Raw genomic sequence first — 21647 nt, 5'->3', positions numbered from 1 at the left:
AGAGTGCACCATTGATTTTGCCTCTTTTCTCTCTGTTTTTCTTTGTTTCTTTCTTTCACACCCCCTCTCCCTCCGCCCCCCCCCCTCATCTCCCCAGCGAGTTTTCATCTGGGACCTGGATGAAACAATCATCGTTTTCCATTCCTTGCTCACGGGTTCTTATGCCAACAGATATGGACGGGTGAGTGACATCAGACTGTGGCAGTAGCCGTACACTGTATCGGAAAAAACACATAAATATTAAACGGAACGGATCAGAGAGGGTGAAATGGCCTTTGAGAGGAGGATCGATTTCACTGTGCATCGAAAAGATAAAGCGGAACTCGGTGTACAGATAATTATTTCTTTTCTTTTTTTAGATAGGTCCAGTAAGGCTTGGCAAGTATTTGACTGCTCTTTGCAGCTGTTGGAGCTATGCGTGGCTGGTATGGGGGCTCGGCTGTAGGGGCTCACAACAGTTGCACTCTGGATGTCTATTGACACATCTTAAGTGTTCCTTTCTCCTTCAGAAATGCCACGTTGTTAGTTTAATTAAGTGCTTCTCAATCCATCCCTTTCAGGCCGGGATCTCCCCGGAGAACCTAGTAGAAGAGGGAACCCACCAAATGTAATTAGTCAAACTCACTACATTTATATATATATATATATATATATATATATATATATAAAATTGAAGGGTCATTCTTCGTCTCATTAGATGAAGTTTGCTTCTCCGGCCTTTGCTATTTGTTGTTCCATGTAAATTGCTTCTCTAAATTTAAACTTTCAAAACAAACAATTTGGGAAATACAGCAGCATGCTATTCTCATGGTTTTGTTGAGGTCATAGTTTCTATATATCTCACGAAGTGCATCGTCCTCATTGGATTTTTCCCATTTAGATGTAGCACACATGTAAAACAAAATTGTAGAATCAATTCTTGATAAATTCAGGATTTAAAATGATAAATGATAAAGTTTTTTAGCTTAAATGTGGCATTTCTGATCACCAGTTGTTTTGTCTCTGGAAATGTCTGGTTTTGAAGCTGAAAATGATATATTGCTCCTCATATGTCAGACAGCTTAGTGTCTGCGGCCCTTGCTCTGTGCCTTTGTTCTGGTATGAGGGGGTGTTTGATGGGGGCAGTGTTTTGTTTTTGGGGTGAAAGAGGGCTGCCCCGCGACCCTCCACTGTTTATTTTCTTTATTCTCAGCCCTGCATGCAGGGTAAAGAGAGAGCTAAGGCTTAGGGAGCTGCGGCTCGGTGACGAGGGACTCCTCAACCACACACGCACACATGTATGAACACACACACACACACACACACACACACACACACACACATGCATGCACAGGGTCTCCAGTGTGCTCCTCTGAAACAGGAAACACTCCTGATTCCATAAGGGCCCATTCCATCAGAGCTCAGCTATAGGATGTGACAGCCGCTGGAGTCCCTCTCACTCTGCTTTCTCTTTTGTTCCCTGTTTTTTCTCCTCTGCTGCTCATTTTCACTCTCCCTTTTCACCGTTTTTACTTTCCTCCACACTCCAACCTAGGCAGTATCCCAACAAAGCAACATTGTGTAAGGGTGGAGACATGCCTATTCACAGAGACCACAGAGTGCGCCACCTCAAACCCTATCAGAAATGCAGATCTGTAAACTACCAACGTGTAAATACCAACCTCCCCCCACATCCACCACTACAACCACCCCTTCCCTCCCCCCTCCTGTCTGTCATTCATGTCATCCCTATCTTGGTGGCATAAACAAAAACGTTACTAAATAGTTTTCCCTCCTTGCTGCTCTGAGCCGACTATAAATAGATGTGTATCTGAGTGAGCGCACATCAACACTTTCTCTCTTTTACTGTGACCTCCCACCCTCTCTCTATCTCTCTCTGACTCTTTTTTTTCTCTCCTTCTCTCTCTCTCCCCCCTTCATACTCACATAAACACACTGCTGTTCTTATCAGCTCTTTTAATTGGCATCAAGGCAGCTCACCCCCATAAAGCTGATGGCTGAGGCCAGCTGTACCGATATTGGGCTGCACAGAGCGAGAGCTTAAAATGGGTGGGGATGGGGGGGGGGGGTGTTATTGGTAGGGGGGTACTTGGCGCCCCCGTGGATGGCACTGACATCTCGGGACAGGTGGTGCTGGAGCAATGACAGCAGCAGCACTTTGGCCTTCTGGCCTGCTTGTATTCTTAACTCCCTCACTGACTGATTGTTTAGATTTAATTGGAAAGGATTCACTTGCGCCGGAGAAGACGGCCCTTTTCCCACCGAAGCTGCCCACGGCACTGACTCGTACAGCGGCGGCAGAGCTTCGGGGGGAAGAGGGAGCCGGTGGCCCTGTTGGTGTGGGCGGCTAATTATTTCTGATGAATTTCCGACTGAAAGATTGATTCGATCTGGGAGTTTTAAGAGGAAGGAGAGAGCCTCCAGAAGTGGGGATTGAGCTCTACTTGTGTGGTTTGTCCCCCGTCATCTCAGTGAAAACATAAGCATTGTTGTGTGTGACAGGTAATCAGCAGAGAGCTCAGGTGTGTCTTCAGGTGGTTTAACTCCGTAATCCCTGCTCCTGGTCCTGGCCTGGCCCGTCTTTAATGTAGTCTCACGCAGCTGTAGAAAATCCTCCTCTGCAGCCTGCTATTGTCTGCTTCCCCCCTTCGCTGAAGCCAATTTTCTGACAGGAGATTTAAGATAAAAATTCAATTTGTGCAAAAAACAACTTCTCTTTAGTTAAGTTATGAATTATAATACATTGTCTTTGTTGTTTCCTCCTCGACCTGAAACCTAATTATAGTATGGGCAAGTGAGTTTTCTAAGGTTCAAGTAAATGTGTTGAAACAATTTTGTTAATACATGAAAAAATAACTTTTCTTGTGATAACGCACCAAAGACATTTTGTCTATTCATTATGTTTTTTCAAAGGTAGAAAAATCGCGCACACTGTCGCCGGCTCATTTACTATTTACAGTGTCATCCACTCCTCTCTGGGTATTATCTTACAGACAGTGCCACCGTATCGCAACATCTCACATTACTGACAAAGATCATGATTTTAAGAAAAAATTACAGTTGTACACAATCCATATCAGTGTTCATCTTACCTTTTAATTATTTTTCTTTTATATTAATAAACACTTTAGTGTGGCTGCCGATCATCAAGAAACTTTTGGGAAATTTGTTAAAGAGCAAATGATGCAGCAGCACACATATGTGGAAAATGGGCTATTTACGATGAGGCTGTGACCCCGACTCTTGCGACTCGACCACCCCTCCTGAGAGGAGACAAGCTTTTACATTCATTCAAGTCTGTGGCCTTTCAGGGCGTCGTGAACGGAGGCTGAAACTTTGAAGTTCCACTTTATGTCTTCTTTTATGGGAATTGCCTGCTGAGGAATATTCCGATTTTATTCTTTTAATTGTTTCTTTTTTTCCCCCTATTTTCCAGGACCCACCGTCATCTGTATCATTAGGACTGAGGATGGAAGAAATGATCTTCAACTTGGCCGACACACACTTATTCTTTAACGACTTAGAGGTGGGTCTCTTTGTGTTTTGTGTTGTTGTTGTTTTTTGCCTTTCCTTAGTATATTGCGATGTTCCTATTCTGAACAAAGGCCTCCTGTTCACTTTAGAGGTCAGATGAGTTATATATTCTAACAAGGGCTTACAAACAGTTCATTAAAAACCAGCAACAACCGTTTCACGGTCTTGAATCTGTTTCTAAGTTATCAGTCCCACAGTGGTGAAGTATTACCTCGGAGCCCAGGGGATGCCATGAATTTTACATGTGCTGTCAGTCTCTGTCGTTCCTGGGTCAGCAGCCCTGCCCCCACCCCCACCTCCTTACCACTCCCAGAGCGGCTAGTGCAATTTGTCAAGCTCTAGTGTTTCTGCGGCCACTCTGTCTGTGTGTCATGCTGTGTGCTTGGTGTCGCTGTCCACCTATACCACAGACCCCTCCGTCGCAGTATGAAATCCCCCTGCCGTCTACCCTCCCACGCCTCTTTACCCCCCTGATTCATGTACGTCTAATGTAAAATCTGCCCCTGGGGCACAGGAATAGAGGGATCAGGAGAAGGGAAGTGCGTGTGTGTGTGTGTGCGTGTGTGTGCATGTGCGTGTGCGTGCGTGCGTGTGCGTGTGTGTGTGTGTGTGTGTGTGTGGAGATCTACAGTATGGGTCAGGGATGTCTATAGGCTCAGACTGTCTGTACAGAGAAGTGTCTATCACGTTTGTCCATAAATATACACAGACGTAACATCATTACATTTTAGAAATAAACAAAGCAAATATTAATCTTCGGGATATTTTCCTCTCAACACTTGCTCTGTCCAGTTCTCTGCCTACGATTTTACTGGGCTTTTTATTTCCTCGATTTTTGGTCCCCGCCTCTTCCTCTCCGTCTCTTTCCCTCCGTGAATCCGATCCCACCGACCCAGCGCTTTTTCCTCACAGTGTCCTGTTTTACGTTGACCTCGCAGAAGAGGAAATGTTTTGTTTGATACTTAAGTGTGAAGAGATCTGTGGCTGGTCTGCCAAGTCTCATTACTCACCACCATGTTCGGCTTTGTTACATGAAGCAAACCCAGGGATGTGGAGGAAAAAAAACGGGGGAGAGAGACACACACAGAGCGCGCGAGAGAGAGAGAGAAAATGTTCATCCACCCCCAGACAGGGGAGTGACTGAGATTCCAAGCGCAGTCGTCGTGATCAAAGTTAATTGGCTGCAATTGGCTGGTTAAATATTTCCTTATGCCCTCGCCGTGTAGAATTCATTCTCGCTGCACTTTATTTAATAGATGTGCCCCAATCATTTAAAAAAAATATGGCAGTTTGTGACAACACTTAAATGTGGTTCTGCTCAACATCTGTCCCGCGTTTTGATTTTGTTTCATGTGTGATGAAACCGTTCACAGATGAATTGGCAGCTCGGGCTGTCTATTAAATTATTTAAAAATGCAGCTCATCTACTTCTTCTGCTCTATCTCAGTATCCAAATTGTTAGAGTTTGTTTTGACACTTAAAAGCTTTAGATTTTCTTTCTAGCTGTGCTGTAAGAAAGATTATTTTTTTAAATAGTGCAGCGTAAAGACCTCTTACACTTACAGTGACACTCTCTCGAAAGCACACAGATCTCTCCTCCCAAACTGAGTCGGGCCAGTCTGAGTGTTAAGTGCCAGTTCTCAGCAATGCATAACCAGTTGTGTTTCCTCTCCGCTGATTTACAGTCCTCCATCTAAGATAGAGCTAAATAGAGTCCAGCTATAAATACCCCGGCCAGCAGCAAGTTATATATTTAAGCATGTGCAGAAATGCATATGGTCCATCTAATTTAGTCAAAGCCATAAAGGGAGACCCCAGAGGCTGTGCAGAAACACAGGTGCAGAGTCAGTGGCCCAACAGTGTGTGTGTGTGTGTGAGCAGTCCATCGAAGTCTTAACACTGTTGTCCTGCCAGCCCCTGCACAGGGACATTAAATGTGGGCCTCTGCTTCCTGAAAACGTCACAGTGTGTGCAGTTCATTATTTGCTTGTATTAATTTGCAATGTTAGTTTTTAAGATTCATTGTTTGGTTTCGAACCAATAAGGGTTTGTTTACAGCCCAATAAACATCACAATTAAGCTCCATATTGTGCTCGGTCCACCAGAGCCACAGCAAAACTGCTTGTGCATTGTGCAGTGTGTGGTGTGTGTGTGTGTGTGTGTGTGTGTGTGTGTGTGTGTGTGTGTGTGTGTGTGTGTGTGTGTGTGTGTGTGTGTGTGTGTGTGTGTGTGTGTGTGTGTGTGTGTGTGTGTGTGTGTGTGTGTGTGTGTGTGTGTGTGTGTGTGTGTGTGTGTGTGTGTGTGTGAATGGAGGCTGGGCCGTGTTGATAGAGCTGGTGAGTGACGATTCAGAGGAAAGTCATAAAAAGAAAGAGGGCATGCCGAAGGGGTCAACAGGGATCAGTTTCACCCTTACATCTCTCTCTCTCTCTCTCTCTCTCTCCGTCTCTCTCTCCGTCTTACTCCTCTAACCTTTTCCTGGATCAGCGCTCTTTTTTTTTTTCATTCACTCTTAGATAGTGGCTCCCAGAAATACTGCACCTCCCCAGAAGATTTACCCTCCCTCCCTCCCCACCCACACACACACACACACACACACACAAACACGAATCTCTTCATCCATCGTCCCGCACAAGCCAGTTGCTGCTCAGCCCTTTAAAGATGCGGGTGTAGTGTTGTGCGAACAACACATTCTGTTTTTATCATCAGAAGTGGCTCTCACAGAAGGAAGTGCTTGGAAAGTAATTCAAGATAATATCAGTATCAGAGATAAATGTTTTCTCAATTAATCTGATATGATTAAAACTGCTTTTTTTAATTAAAAGCATCATAATATTGGTATGGTTATGTCAGTAATGTCATTATTGACTATTTTATTTTCAGAATGACTACCAGTCAAAGCAAACAATAACCTTTTTAATTTGTTTCACGTGATATATTCACAAGTGAAGTGATTTAGTGAGAACGTTTCTAATTCGTGTATGTTATTTAAGAAATCTAGTCAGTTCGCCTCATTGGACGCCATTTTCCTGCTCGGCCTGTGGTGTGGGGGTGAGTTTGGAGTTAATTGATGGTCTAAAGTGATGTGTGTAATGAAGCCCACTGAGGCCGGCCCTCACAGCGAAGACTGACAGCTCTGCTGTGACTCAGGGTGTGAGTTTACTGTAGGTGCGCCGCTGCAGCCCAAACGTTCACACCGAGCGGTATGTGGGAACCAGAGGCCTCTCTCTCGTTGGCTGAGCCCCCCCCCCCTCTTGCGCGTTCCCCTTCACCGTGGGGTACGGGGGCCGCCATCTCCCCCCCTCCCTGGGTGAGAAAACAACCCTCCCTGTCTGGAGTATAAAGGGCATGGGGGCAAACCACTCAGATGGGGGAGAGGTCTCCGAAGGTGGGAACATTTTAAATTAGTCCACCGAATGTCTCCATGCTGTGTGCGACACTCTCTCGCACACTCGTGACCTCTGGACGTGTGTGTGCTGCGAAGTTCATTTGCACACACACACACATACGTACAGTCAAACACGCATATACTGTACGAGCGCTCGTGAAAGTGCCCACAGACTCTCACACTTGCATACGCATACCTGCAGAGCAACCCTGTGACACTGTGAGCTGGCTGGCCTTTAATAGCTCCCGCCCTGCGCTCGCAGGTTTAAAACCCCCTCTGTCACCCTCACCCAGGGGCTGCTTGTTAATGAGAGATGCTGTGAAACGCACCCCTACCTTTTTTTCCTCGTGGCTGAAATGGCCCTCCAGAGCCTCTTAGCGTGGAGCCCGTTCTGTTAGCTTTATGTCCCACAGTAGAGGGTCAGATCCTGTACTCGCCATTCCACACGATTGGTGGGTTTATGGCGTTTTCCTTGATAGTTGATTTTTTTGTTTTTTATTCCCAGTAAGAAGAAACTTAACGCTTACTGTTCTGTTCATTGCATTAGGTCATTCAGCTGATAAGTTTCCAATTAACACTGTAGCTCTCTGGCACTGATTTATATTTACCTATATGTGTGTGTCAGGATCAAGATCTGCACTGTGAAAAACTCTGAAACCAGAGATTAAGTTCATGTTCCCTTTTTTCCCCACTTTTCAGTAGAACATATGCTGCCGAAACCAAATTGCAACTGTAAACTAGGCCCTTTTTTTCATACATGGTATATTTTCTCAGATGTTCTCCTTTAGGTCTGTGCACACTGATGTGGGCATTTCATAATTTGCCTGGCCCCTGATTCAGCACTTCTGTCACGTCCCCGACAGAACTCCATCAGGTCTCCAGGCGGGGCCGCTCATGTGTTTTGGAAAGACTACAGAGAGAAAGTGGAGGGTTTGAAAAGCCACTTTGTCTATCTTCTGCTTCGCAGAGCTCCAGCTCACTCCCAGTCCCTACCCGCTATCCCAACATAGCCGAATCGTCCACCAATATGGGGGTTGAGGGTGCATGGAAAATATAACATTACTGTCTGGTGACAAATTGTGATATTCAAGGTTTCTTGTACTGGATTTAAAAAAAAGGAGACACAGCACCTGCCCAAGTGTGGTCTATGGAAGGAGAGCAGAGAAACTTCACCGTTCACTTGGCAGGAATGAACTGTTCCTATATGGATACGTTTGTTACTGCGGGGAAAACTCTGAGATGAGTGAGATTTGATATTGCATTTAATGGTGCTCTCCTCGGAGGTGTGGTTTGGACTTGCGATGCCAAAAAAAAGAGGCAATAATGAGAAGCAGCTCGTCCGTCGCACATAACTGATTTATATTTTTTCACCGCCTACCTGTGGAGCGTTTACTTCTTTTCCAACTTTTCATTATAACGGCGCTTGACAGTCCATTTTGTAAAAAAAATAATTCAGTGGGCGTCTGAAGAAAAGGGGTTTCGTACGCTGCCTCTGGGTCCCTTCTCGGGATTGTGTTGAGTTTCTGTAAAACCAGCATAGACCTCTCACTACCTGTGCTTTGTTTGACGCCCGCTGTTTGAATTCCGTGACTGTTCAAGCACGGATTGTGGATTGGAATGAAGTGGGTTCGAAGAACTCTTCCTTTGTTGCCCACATCCTGTGCTCAACCCCCAGGTAATCACAGCCCTCCCGTCCCTCCCTCTCTTCTGCACCCTCCTCCTTCTTTCCTCCCCAGACAAGGGTGCCTGTGGTGGGAACAGAGAAAGAAGTTGCTGGGGGTCACAGACCATGGGGAGGGGTGGGGGGCTGGATGACAGCCTCTGCCGGTGGAGTGGTAGTATTGAGAACCTGCGAACCATGGATGAGCCTTTTTCACATGGCATTAGCCTGTAGGGTCAGAAAGAATGCTGTGATGACGGCTGTTATCGCTCACACTGGTTGTGACCACCCACCCCCCACCCCGACCGCTCACCTGAGAGAGAAGATGAGAGGGGGGGGGGGGGTGGTGACTGGGGCCAGCTCAAAAAAAAGTGGATTCTGTCCATATGGCAGTGACCAAGACCTCTACAGGAAGCACAGGTCCAAAGGTTAGTTCAGATTGCGCGGCCCTTCCTGTGTTTTGGTAACGCGCATTTGCTGATTCCCCCCCTTCTATCTGGCTCTGACTGCAGCAGTCACCACTCGGAGCTCTTTCCAGGGCTACAGGAAGACTCAGGCCGTCATTGCTGATTGCTTAATGACAGATGCCACGGGAACAAAGGGGGCTCTGATAACTTCCTCCCCTGTGAGAAGTTGTCAGCAGACCAGTGGCGAGACAGCGACAGGAAGAGCGAGAGAGAGTGAATGATGCAGCGATGGGCTCGTCCCAAGGCGGAAGCCTCCTGGCCACAGTCGCACATTTTTCTGCGCTTTTTTGTCTTTACTGTACAGATAAAGCCTGGTTTGCCTGGAGGAGGGGGGGGAGAAGATGTCGCTGATGAATTTAACAGAAAGACATAGTGTTTGCACAGGGAGTAATTGTGATGGCTTCTGGTGCGGGGGTCTTCACTTCTCGGAGTACAGTAGGAACATCTGGTGCGAGTTAGTGCTGATTGTAGGTTTTAGAGGGACCACTGTTTGCTTGGTGAGGGGAGAACAGGGGGGATTCGATGGAAAGGAGATGTTCAAAAGGTTCTAAGAAATTCCTCAATTCGCGTTGCCCGCAGTGCGTCGCTGTACTGAAGGCCTGTCATTCTATTGTTAGTGTACAAAATAAAAGCAGCCTGTTGAATTGATGCCTATAAATGGGGACTTTATCACATAATGGCACTGAATAAACAAAAATGTTTTCATATTTCGTATGCGTTTTTTCGATCTGTTCTATTTTATGTGTCGTTTCATAATCCATCCATCTGTCAACGGCGCCCAGCGGTTGACACCTTCGGTGAGCCTGTCAGTTACTGAAAAAAAAATCCCCCTCCCCGTTGTGTGTTTCTCTCCAGGGCACTTTGACTATATGACTGTACTTAACGGACTTGAACCTGCACCGTCCTCGGCTCCGTGGTGTTTACGAGAGCTTCAGAAGTGGCTCCTAATGAGTGTGTGTGAGGGTTACTGTACGACATTACCCACATCCACCTCCTCTAACAGCTCTCCCCGGTCCTCCCAGGGAGCCGGTGCAGAGGTTTATGCAAACCCCAGCTGGGAACAGTAATTGTTGGAGTCTGTGCATTTTTTTTCCAGCAGCCCCCTTTCTTTTTATTTAAAAGCACACACACACACACGTACAGGTACATACTCACAGACAGACACAGACACAAACTTCTGTCTGGAGGCCTCGCTCAGCTGTCAATTACCGCATTGTAATAGCTACAGAATAAAAAAAAATGTAAAAAGAGTTTAGACCTTCTAACCTAGAACGGTGTGTTTTTTTGTTTTTTTTTTGGCCTCCTGAATTTCTAACACTTTACATTTGCTGAAGTTTAATGTGTTTATTAGCTCTAAGGATTTAAAAATCATTCATAATCAGGCGGCAGTTATAATGACTGCAGGTTGGGCCCTAATTACTGACATATATATTTATGTGTATCGGTGCTGTCAAGCTGAAGTTTTTTTCGGCTCTGGCACCTAAATCACGCCCGTAATTAACATGCTGAGTAAATATTGTTCTCAGATATCTGTTTTTGATCTACGCAGGCTGTCAGACTCCTGAGAGAAACACATTACGTAGGAAGAATAAAATGAGGAGCTATTGTCGTCCAACGAGGCACCAGGAGACTATTAGGCAATGATATACGCCGAATGAGCGGGGCTGACTGGGCCCGGCACCAGAGGGGGAAAGAGGTGGCAGGAGCTCGTGTGCAGTTTGGCTGATTGTGACAGACTAATCAGCAGGTAATTGGTGGATAATAGAAGCATTCCAGTCACTTGCACCAGAATGGGAGGTCTTTATGTGGCGCTTAACCCAGGGTGCTGTTTTTTGTTTTCCTAAACAAACAGACATGCCTGCACTACTTAAGGAATTAGGCACATCCATACTCCTGGCTGGGGCACCGCGCGGAGGGAAACTTTTTGGGGGATAATTTGTGAACGTAAATTATCCGCGAGCCCGCTGCCAGCAGATCATCATGCTGGGGACAAATTGCCGCTTTCTTCAACTATTAAAGATTCGCCAGTGAGTGTCTGGAAACAGATTAAGCCAACAAGAGCTGAGCCCCCCCAACCCCTCCGCCCGCAGCCCAGCTTCAATTGGCAGTCCATCTTCTGGAACGCGGGGCTCAGAGCTCACTCCATGTGAGGTCACTTTGGACTCTCTCTCCCCCGGCGTTTATCCGCCGCTCTCCTCCACATCCACCCCTCCGCCCTCCTGCCCCCCTTATCGGGGTGCCGGAGCCCCGGAGAGGAGGGGAGAGGGGGTCACGGGGTCAAAGTCTTTTCCTCTTTGGATCTCGGGGCTTGCTGGGAGAGGCTTGGCGAGAGAATGGCTGCATTAGAGTCGGGGTTGGGGGGTCAAGATTTTAATTCTGTTAAAGAACAGCTGGTTTGAGTTTCTCCTCGCGCCGCGCTCCTCCTCCCTCTCCCCACAAATCCAGGGAGATGAAAAATTTGTTCAGAGGGGAACCAGTAAAATAAAAAAGGTTTACGGTCCAAAGCCCTTACCCTTACCCTGCTCCAGCATTAGAGAGGAATGCAATAACGTCAGCATTTGGCCTCAGTTAGATTGACTTAAAACAAGGAAGTCCTTTTCTGTGTTTGGGTGTCTTAACAGCCGGATGAAACTTAATTAAAAAGCTTACAAAATCAGGATTTTTCATACTCCGAGACCGGCAGAATTCTCTTCTCTCGGGTTTCAATTATTATTTCTCACATAACTTTAAACAGGTGAGACAACCAAATTAAAACCTGTGGCTTTCCAGAGAAATTTCTCCCAAGTTACTTCATAGCGATATGAAACAAGTCTCTCTTGGTATTCTGTATTAGCGCCGACTGGAACTCACTGAGAGGTTGACATCACGTTCACTTCAGAGCCGTTTTGCTCTGAACAAGATTATTGTTTAACCTCCTGTCGCCAGAACTGCTGCAACTTTTAGCAAAAAAGCAGCTCATCTCTGTCTCCGCTCTGCCCCATGTGAAAAGTGTTGCTCTGAATACCAAGGCAGGACTCCCTCACATTTAGAGCTGAGCCGGGGGGAGGAGGAGGAGGAGGAGGAGGAAGGGGGAGGCACTAGAGCGTTCCTATAAATGGAAAACTAATAACAGATTTTTAGTCTGCTCTCCCCTGCGTTCTCTTGCCGGCTGGCTGGCTGGCTGACTGGCCCCGGGGCTGTGTTGGTGTGTGGCGCAGCAGCAATCAGAGGTCATAATTTCATTGGCGGTTAGCATCAGGTTCAATTTTTCTAGTAGGTTACATTTACCAGAAAGTCTGGATTGTGTTACTGTGTACCGGTGGAATCAGTGCAGAGCCGCAGAATCCCTCCACCTTTCCAAGAAGAGCCAGGCACCACCCCCCAACGGGCAAGGAGTGTGTGTGTGCACATGTTAAGAGATGCTCACACACACACACACACACACATAAACACATGGACACACACATGCACATGCCATTTGAGCCAAGTCTCTTTATACACGGTATTCTGCCAGCCTACATTCATCCCTCTACTGTATTTACTGTATCTGCGTGCTCTCAGATGTAGCTGTTGAAATGCCAGCCTGGGGACTGTTTAAAGTGGCTGGATCAGGACTTTATTGGTTGTGTCGGTGGGTGTTGCATATCTTTAGACCCCTCTAGTGGCAGCAGTCCATTCAGTCTGATGGCGAGGTCAAGTTTTGTTTGAACAGAGCTGATGAAAATAAAAGGATGTAAAGAGAAGGTCAAAGCAAAGTCGGATTAAGACTGAGGTGTCCAGCCATGTATTTATTTATTTTTATAAGCGAAAAATGACCTGGAACACGTGGGGAGTTTCCTTTCCCAAGAAAGAAACCTGTCTAAATTACATTTCTTCAAGAAATTATGTATATCACATCACTCATAGATCATATTTGAAATTTTTCTGTGCTGCAGGAATGTGACCAGGTACACATCGACGACGTGTCGTCTGACGACAATGGCCAGGATCTAAGGTACGACGACGCTGCGCTCGACTTTCATCACATGCCCGCCAGTTCGACGACGAAGCAGCTCGCGCAGAATCAGATTCTTTCTTTGTCTCAATCGCAGCACGTACAACTTCGGCGCTGACGGCTTCCACGCTGCGGCGACCAGCGCTAACCTGTGTCTGGCCACGGGCGTGCGGGGAGGCGTGGACTGGATGAGAAAGCTGGCCTTCCGCTACAGACGAGTAAAAGAAATCTACACCACCTACAAAAATAACGTCGGAGGTAATCCCCCCCCCAAAAAAATAAGCGGGCGCAGATCTGTTGTCGTGTAGAAATGAGTTTGCAGATGTGCGTGCCCTCGCGTGTTCACGTGTGTGTGTGTGTGTGTGTGTGTGTGTTTTCTAAGAGCGCACATGCCACATTACTTGGTCAGGGTGAATTTTGAAAAAAATGTTCAGTGGTATTCAGAGGGCTGGTCCAACCCAAACAATGTTACCCTGCGTTTCAGGTCTGCTGGGCCCAGCCAAAAGGGAAGCCTGGTTGCAATTGCGAGCAGAAATTGAAGCCTTGACGGACTCCTGGTTAACACTGGCACTGAAAGCACTAACATTAATCCACTCAAGGTAGGACTCCAGCGAGGAAAATTGTACCCAGTCCCACATACATAAACTCGCATGTGGTGTAAATAAGTCAACTCCATGCTCCCCAAGCTATTAAAGAAAACACCATGGCTCCATATTTGTCTTTTTGGACGACCCCCGTCCTTTGATTTAGAAAAATATGTGCGCTGAGAGATTGGAAATGAAAGAGGAGCTGAGGTCCAATCCTCCTTTTAAAGAACATGTTTCAAACAGTTGATGCTTCACTTAATGTGTATTTTCAGTGTTTTTCTTCTCTCCTCCCTCGGTGTGATTTAAAATGATGTCACCCCCCTCTGTCTCTCTGATCCAGGTCAAACTGTGTGAACATACTGGTGACCACCACGCAGCTCATCCCTGCCCTGGCTAAGGTCTTGCTCTATGGCTTGGGAATCGTCTTTCCGATCGAGAATATTTATAGTGCAACCAAAATAGGTAAATATCCAGTCATAGTGTGTGCTTCGAGTTATCTCCGTCCCTGCGTTTTTGTAACGTTCCTCCTCCTCTATCACTCTGGGATACGAGTGCTTATTATTTTAGCCTTGTGTTGAGTGTAAACAGTTGAGACACCGGTGCTACCTAAGTGACGGGCCTGAGGTGTGGACCGGGCGGGAGATTCAGTCACCGGAGAGGGTTGATGTTCTCCTACGGAGGAATCGCCCCTAATCAGCCTGGGATTATTTTTCTGGAGCTGGGCCTGCGCCGGGCCTCCCTAGGCCTCTCTTGCTCAGTCTCTGCATATGAAACCACTTCTGCACATTTATGTCATTCCAAAGCAACAGGACCCCCCATCCCCCTTCTCTTCCTCCTTCTCCTTCCCCCCCTTTCCCCTGGTCCTTCCCCTTCTTCGCTGTTTCAAATGCAAAATAAACATCGAGCTTCACTCCTGCGCCATTTCCAGGCCCATCATCACCAGAGTTCGAGCAGAATTCAGCTCAGGGTTCCTCGGAGCATTAGGCCCACTGGCGCTCCTGTGACCGGGCCCCGTGGCGTCCTGGCTTCAGCTGATTTAAGTCTATGTGTCACATGTTTGAGGAGGAGAAAGGAGATTTGGCTAATGCTTTTCAAATTGTCTTTATCTGAAGGCCGATCTTATCGCATCTCCTCGCTGGGCTCCAAGTGTTTACACTCAGCCGTACTTTGTGCGTGTGGTGTTTTCGAAAGGGGGCTCTTGTCACCCCGTGCCTCTGAATCAACTTTATGGTTTTTTAAGCATCTTTGCAAATGCGTGTGTGTGTATGTGTGTGTGTTTGCATCCATGCAACGCTCCACTAACATCATTCTGTCCGCTCCCTCGCAGGGAAGGAGAGCTGCTTCGAGCGAGTAATCCAAAGGTTCGGGAGGAAAGTTGTTTACATTGTTGTCGGAGACGGCGTGGAAGAGGAGCAAGGCTCAAAAAAGGTAAAGAGGTCCTGGAATAGTGGAAAGCACTACCAATTGTGTCATCAAAGTGCAGAAGAGCAAAGAGAAAAGTTGATTTTTGGACTTGTGATTACTTTCCTTGAGGTCAAGAGTTCATTATGAATGCTAACAGAACACAAACGTACCTGCCACATCTTTCCAAAGAAAGGGATCAGCGCTCCAGCTCTCCCTCCTCCTCAATCCTCCTTTATTCAGTTTATCCTCTTATAGTTTATCCAGGTACAAGAGGGAAAGTCTGCAGTGTGTAATCAGGGCTCTTCCTCCGCCATCTCAGGTTTACAGAGCAGTGGACGGGAGGGATGGCATAATTATATATTTCTGCTGGGTGCCCTGAGCAGTGTAAATGCTGCACTTGTAACGCTAGACAGGCCCTTTCAGGCCCGTTGACGGCACATCGTCAACATAAAGGAAGCTTAAATCATTGTCGACGAACACAGAATATGTACGGCGGTGACGAGCCTGTTAGCGCGAGGCCGGATCTAGGCTGATTCAGCTTCGCTGTCACAAGGACTGTTACAGGAAATCTTTCCTGCCACAAGCCATAAAACTATACAACACCACACCTCTGGCTGACAGATAGACCTTGTTCCACTGTCAATACTGCATGCAAATTCTGTGAATTTATTATTCTTATTTTATATATATTTTTTGGCCAATCTGATATTTGAAATTTATTGTGTAAATAGTGTATATATTTTTTAATGTGTGATGTGGGCAGTGTGAAACGTGCTGCTGCTACACCAGAATTTCCCAGCTCGGGATGAATAAAGTATGAATCTATCTATCTATCTATCTAAAGGCTTAGGGGCTGACGTCTCCTGCACTCGCTCGGCAAACACGACAGAGGATGAATCTGACGACTTGGCCCTTTTCCGCGTTACCTGTCAGCTCTTGCTCCTCAATTTGTGTATTCAGCGTATTTTGCCGAGTTTGGATGTAAACCACACGCAGCAAACATATTAGTTGGCAAATTAATCCACGACTCAGGAGCATATTTCACTGACAGCTCTGGTGTCAGGGTGAAGACATGGAGTTTCCCTTTGAACGGCCTCCAGCTCCCTTTTTTTCACCTGTTTCTCAGTAAACAATGGGCAGAGGCGCGAGGACAGATGAAGAGTGATTAGGCGGTGATTAGGAAGAAGTAGCAACCTTTACTTTTCCCCCGAAATAGTGTATAGTACAGCTCTGTAGTACGAAAAGCCAACGTGTCCTGGGAATATGGTCCTGAGGGACGATTGTGGGGGAAAAAGATGAAAATATTTTTACTCAGTCTTGAGTTGTGACATTGATGGAAGGATAAGGCGTTTTTCTTTTTTTTTCTTTTTTCCCCCGTCTCAGTGTGAGAGTCCCACGACACGCCATGCGGTAAAAGGTTTCTGTGTCGACATCAGAGAGGACGTGTAATAACACAACAATTTCGCCCGTCACGAGGCGCATATCCGACGTGACACTGTGTGGAACTACAAAAGCAAACGTCTCAAAAAAAGTTATCCCGGGCCCTCATTCCTTCACCCGAAAGAGAAAGAGAAAAAAAAAATCCCCGAAACAATTCAGCCTTCGGTTATTACCATTGCCCAGGAGAGAGAGGAGGGCCGGAGATAACATCTGCAGCTTTTAAACTTAAAAGCAAAGACAATTTACAAAACAAAAAGCAAAGAGCTTTTTAAGGGTCAGTGCAGGCTCTCCTAAGCGGAACATATGCCTGGGAGAGGCCATACCTTTGATAAGGGGAGGGTAATGGTCTCCGCACACACCGAGGAGCCGAGGACTCTACCTGACAAGCTCCTTTCATTCTCCGTGACTCGGGTTTCCCCCCCCCCCCCCCCCCCCCCCCCCCCCCCCCCCCCCGCCTGGGAACGGCAGCCCATTTGCACTGTCCTGAAAACACACTCGCAGGCGGGGAGGCAGACGCTCGAAAGACGCTGTGGGGAGTTGGTTTCTGTTGAGGTGAAGACGGATACAAGGATTAGTGTGGTTGGTAGAAAACTACTCGTGGACGCAGCAGAGAAGTTAGTTGGAGGCACATATGTGCTACTTGGCCGTGTAGACAGTACAAGGGAGCGAGAGGGGGGTGTCACTGATGAGATTTCTTTTCTTGAAAAGATACTTAATTCATATTTTTCAATTCATAACTGCAGTGAAAAGCTCTGACTCTTCCTACAGCTTCTTGCAAGTCTTCAAAATGACTGCGACCAATTAGTATTTATTTATTAATTTATTAATGTGGGGGAAAAAAGACAAATCTTTGATTTGATTTTACACGTACAATGATATAAAACAGAGATCAGCAACGAGTCCGCACGATTGTGAAGCTGGAACCTGAGAAGTTTGAGCAATTTTCTTTGACAAAGGACTGAAAGGATGAAATACATTTTGTAGATTTCAATATATATAATTTGTTTTAAATAAAACTTTACATAATGTAATGTTGTTGTTTTTTTTCCCCCCCTTCCACAGCACAACATGCCCTTCTGGAGGATCTCCAGCCATTCAGACCTCATGGCCCTCCACCACGCTCTGGACCTGGAGTACTTGTAGCACCACCGCACCGCCGTCGTACACCCTGCTCCACCTCAGCACACCCCTGCGAAACCTTTCACCTTCGCCCTCCGGCCCACGTCCCACGCTTGCCGCAGACCCCACAGCTCAGAAAGAAAGAAAAGAACGCCCCCCCTGCCTGCGCTGCCTGGCGTCTCTTCCACTTCACAGGAAGAGGAGAACAGAGGAGGGGAGAAAAAAAAGGGGCTGAGCGCACGGTTAATGTGCTGACATACGGTCACACTTCGTCTTAACCCGAAACTTTCTTTTTTTTTCTTCTTCTTCTTTTTTTTTTTTCTGGGAGCGAAGGAGAGAGAGGTGAATTTACGGCGCCGCAGCTGCTCGCCCTGGTTACTGTGAATTGGCCGCTTTCTGAAGCTGTCAAAGTGTTTTACGGCGCCCCGTTTGTGCCGGGACTCTGTCAGGGTTCACACCTGTGAGGGGAGCACAGCTACTGATGGCCTCGCCCGCCTCGCCTCGCCTCACCTCGCCACAGAACTCAGCTACAGTAAACCACAGGCCCTCGACTACTGGGGGTGACATTACTCCGTCCCTCTAGACCCCCCCCCCCCCCCCCCCCCCCCCCCACCTCCCTCGGCTCTTCACCTCCCGCCTCTTTCTGTTCCTTATCTTACTTTTTATCCTCCCCTCTGTCATGGGACAGACGGACAAAGCGACTGCTCCTCTGTTAACTGTGGGCCTGGGAGTCCTGTGCTTCTTATTTATGAACGGAGACTTTGTGAGCGGCGCCGGGGCCGCGGAGAAGGAACCTCGACGACAAAAGACTCGTGCCTTTTACAAAGTACTGTTGAGTTCCACCGCAGCGAGATGAAGACGTTTATGGAAGAAACAAAACAAAAAAAAGGGAGGGGGGTTTTCTAATAATTTAAGAAAATTACAAAAAACTTTATTTACAATGCTGAGACAATCGTGTACAGAGGAAAATCTTTTTTTGTGTGTGTGTAAGTTTGTAATCACTGGACTATTCCTTCCTATATTCATTTAGGTACGTGCTCTCACATTGGCGGCAAAGCTTCTTCAATGAAGTAAAAAGAAAAAAAGGCATCCCATCGCACATGAGCTTGTGCGACGCCTGAAAGTGTTGATGTGTTCGAGTTTTGTTCAGTAAACAAATATGTAGATAACGGGATTTTGTGATAAATCGTTTTTTTGTCAAGACCAAAAGCATGGATGTCAAGTGTCAATGACCTCTCGTCGGACTCTCATCGGGAAACTGCATTCACACTATTTCTATAGAATAACAGGTCTTCTCTGTTGCAAAGTCCTTTTTAGACTCATTTCAAAAGGAGACAAGTATTTGTGGGTGGTGTTTTTTTTTAGTTATTGGGGAAAGGTAGCTCACAACTACAACGAACACAGCTCACGACATTTGACCGGCTTGCAGCCCGACCCCATATATTTGAAAGCCAACTTAATTCTGATAAGGGTTTTTGGACGTGGGGTACGGCAGTTTTCCTGCCATTTTATCAACAAATTTGAATAAATCCGATATTTAAAAACAAACAAAACAAAAAAAAAGCAGGCTTGAGTAGGTTTTATTATCTTTTATACAAGCGCTATAAAAAAAACTCTTGTACAGCGAGCGTAATTTTTGTATGATGTAGTGTTTTTATTTCAACTTTGAGAATACATTCTGTGTCCCACTTTTGGAAGTAGCGGAACTACACGAGGCCCCTCCGCGCGGCGCTTCAACATCTGTGGATGGGAGGAAAACCAATAATGAATGTTCAGAGAAAAGCCACTAACTTCGAGGGGTTTGTGAACAGACAGGACATGTGCTATCGACTGTGAATTTCTTAAGCAGAAACCGACTCTGTGTTTCTAATTCTTTTCTCCCTCCTTTGCACATGATCACTGCTGGCCTTTAACATTTCAATTTGGATCTCTCCTCTCTCTACCCCCTTTACATACCCCCGACACCCCCATCTACTCAAAACAACTTCTCCCCCCGTGCTGCGGGGGTATCTACATGTTGCTGCTAGATCAAGGTAATGGTAGGTAAATAGAGGATATGTTTTATAGATTCACACAGCACGCTTTTTCTTTTCTTTTTTTTATTATTATTATGTTGCAATCATAAATGCAAACTGGAAATACTTTACACTACATGGGCCTCATTGTGAAACGCAAAAAAGATTGTTGTGTCTGCAAAATATGTGTACAGATGTTTTTTGACATTATTATTTGACTGTGTTTAAATTAATAAATCTGATTTGTGAACTGTAACATGTCGCTTTCTTGGGTTTTTTACCAGATGAGAATTTAACACTGCTATTTAAAAAAGGCTTTTTGTCTGCGGACGAGAAGGCCACATTTCTGCTCATGTCATTCCATTGCGTATTAATATTTCTAGAATGGCGTTACTCTCTGCCACCAGTGTCCCAGAGACTGACGCTAATGTCACAGGCCTCTGCCTTCTAATCCCACCAGGAAGCGAATAGAAACTGGAGCTGTCTAGACCGAACACCACGCGGCCGCATGCTAATCGCATCCTTTAAATCCACACAATAGCTGCTATAAAACTCTTTCCAACATCAAGGCGGCGTCTGAACATACTTTAATAACGCTGGGATTTTTGTTTGGGAATAGCTAAAGAGAATTTTTAGGACTAATGCAGTCTTTTCAATTTTTCTTATTTAAAGTATTTCTCATAATTCCTGTGAGAAAAGGCGGGATTTTCCCGACGGCCTCAACAATGCATAACGTGTGTCACACATTCTTTCTCTCCTGAAGCCGATGCCAGTGCCCAGCAGAACATTTGTCATAGCTCTAGCCTCATGCATAATTTTAGATACATCCATCCGCTATCAAGTCGTGGTCGAAATAACACATATGACAAATATTTATGAGGCTAATTTTATGAGGTGGTCAAAACTAAAGAGAGTGCAGCATGTAACACAAGCCCCGACAGGGAAGACAGTGTTGGGCCTCCAAAACCACGTTGGGGAAAATCGAGCATCCATGGAATTTTATTTCAATTATGTATTCACATGGAGTTGGGGGGGTGATGTCCAGGTTATGGACAGAGCACGTCGGGGCTGCCACCACCGGAATGCGGCAGCAGCAACAATGACCCCAAATGTGCTTCTTTTTTTTTTTCCCCCCTCCACTTCCGAACAGCTGAAAGACTGAGTAGCGTCTGAGGTTGCTCGCCGGCTCTCTGCGGAGGAGAGCAAGCGCTGCTCCCGCTCCTTGCACAGAATAAAGGCTCTGTTCTCTTTGATAAGTTTTCCCGATGCTTGGCAGAAGAAGCCAGACACAACCAGACCAGACGCTTTTTTTGCGCAAGAAAAAGTGGGTGTTGTGGCATGTTGGCCAGCCACACTGGCTGCTCGAACAGAACAGATGGGAATACAAAATAAAAAATAAGAGCTAGATTGTGCTTTTTTGGCTCGTGTCGCGTACCTGACTCACAATGCAGAACTTTTCTCGTGAGGTTTGTCATTCTCTTGTGTGGCCAACTTGCCATGTGCTCACTGTTGGTACATATTAATGTCCCTGTGCCACGTTATTCTCAGGAGGCCTGATCTTCATTGAACTCTCACAACTCCCTCGTGGAAAATCAAGGGGGCCATTACCTTACAGGTCCTCTGTTGGGCATTCCTCCCCGGGACGTCCCGGCAAAGCGCCTGCCCGCCATAAAACTGTAGCGCAATAATAAACAACGCCATTGGTGATTTACGGCGTTGCCCAGACAGTGATTTCATGCAGATTTCCATAGAGGGGGCCCTCTAATGGTGCATCACAATTGAACTAATATTGTATTACATGCATATCAAACCAGCCCCCCCCCCACAAAAAAAACCTGATCTGCCACATCTCTTTTACGAGCAGGAAGCCTATTAATAGGCCTGTGTTCTCCTCTTGGTGGCTAATGTGTCTCAAGTTAGGGGAATTTGTCTCCGCAGCTAGCAGATGTCCGCAGATTGAAACAATAAGACGGAGCGGGAGGGGGGAGAATTAAACTCAAAGCCTCCGTCTTTAGCGGGCCTGCAAGGAGTTTCTGCTCAATCTAAGAGCCAGAGAGACA

The 21647-nt window shown here is 46.3% G+C and overlaps 1 protein-coding gene across 10 annotated transcripts in view; it reads left to right on the top strand.

The window, feature by feature from the left end:
* The window catches only part of eya1 (EYA transcriptional coactivator and phosphatase 1), a 63428-nt gene extending 43585 nt beyond the window's left edge, over positions 1 to 19843 (top strand). For all 10 annotated transcript variants that reach the window (XM_035619522.2, XM_035619521.2, XM_035619529.2 and 7 more), the window contains 8 exons: positions 98 to 181; positions 3437 to 3526; positions 12964 to 13022; positions 13120 to 13280; positions 13507 to 13621; positions 13950 to 14071; positions 14937 to 15037; positions 17516 to 19843. In XM_035619522.2, coding sequence (XP_035475415.1) covers positions 98 to 181; positions 3437 to 3526; positions 12964 to 13022; positions 13120 to 13280; positions 13507 to 13621; positions 13950 to 14071; positions 14937 to 15037; positions 17516 to 17596 — 813 coding nt within the window. In that variant the 3' untranslated portion in view covers positions 17597 to 19843. The remainder of the gene's footprint in view (positions 1 to 97; positions 182 to 3436; positions 3527 to 12963; positions 13023 to 13119; positions 13281 to 13506; positions 13622 to 13949; positions 14072 to 14936; positions 15038 to 17515) is intronic.
* Positions 19844 to 21647: the final 1804 nt, after the last annotated feature.

This window comes from Scophthalmus maximus, chromosome 21 (assembly GCF_022379125.1).
Source record: "Scophthalmus maximus strain ysfricsl-2021 chromosome 21, ASM2237912v1, whole genome shotgun sequence".
NCBI classification, from domain to species: Eukaryota; Metazoa; Chordata; class Actinopteri; order Pleuronectiformes; family Scophthalmidae; genus Scophthalmus; species Scophthalmus maximus.
The sequence above is the reverse complement of the archived record's forward strand: the minus strand, read 5'-3'. Positions and strand labels throughout refer to the sequence as shown.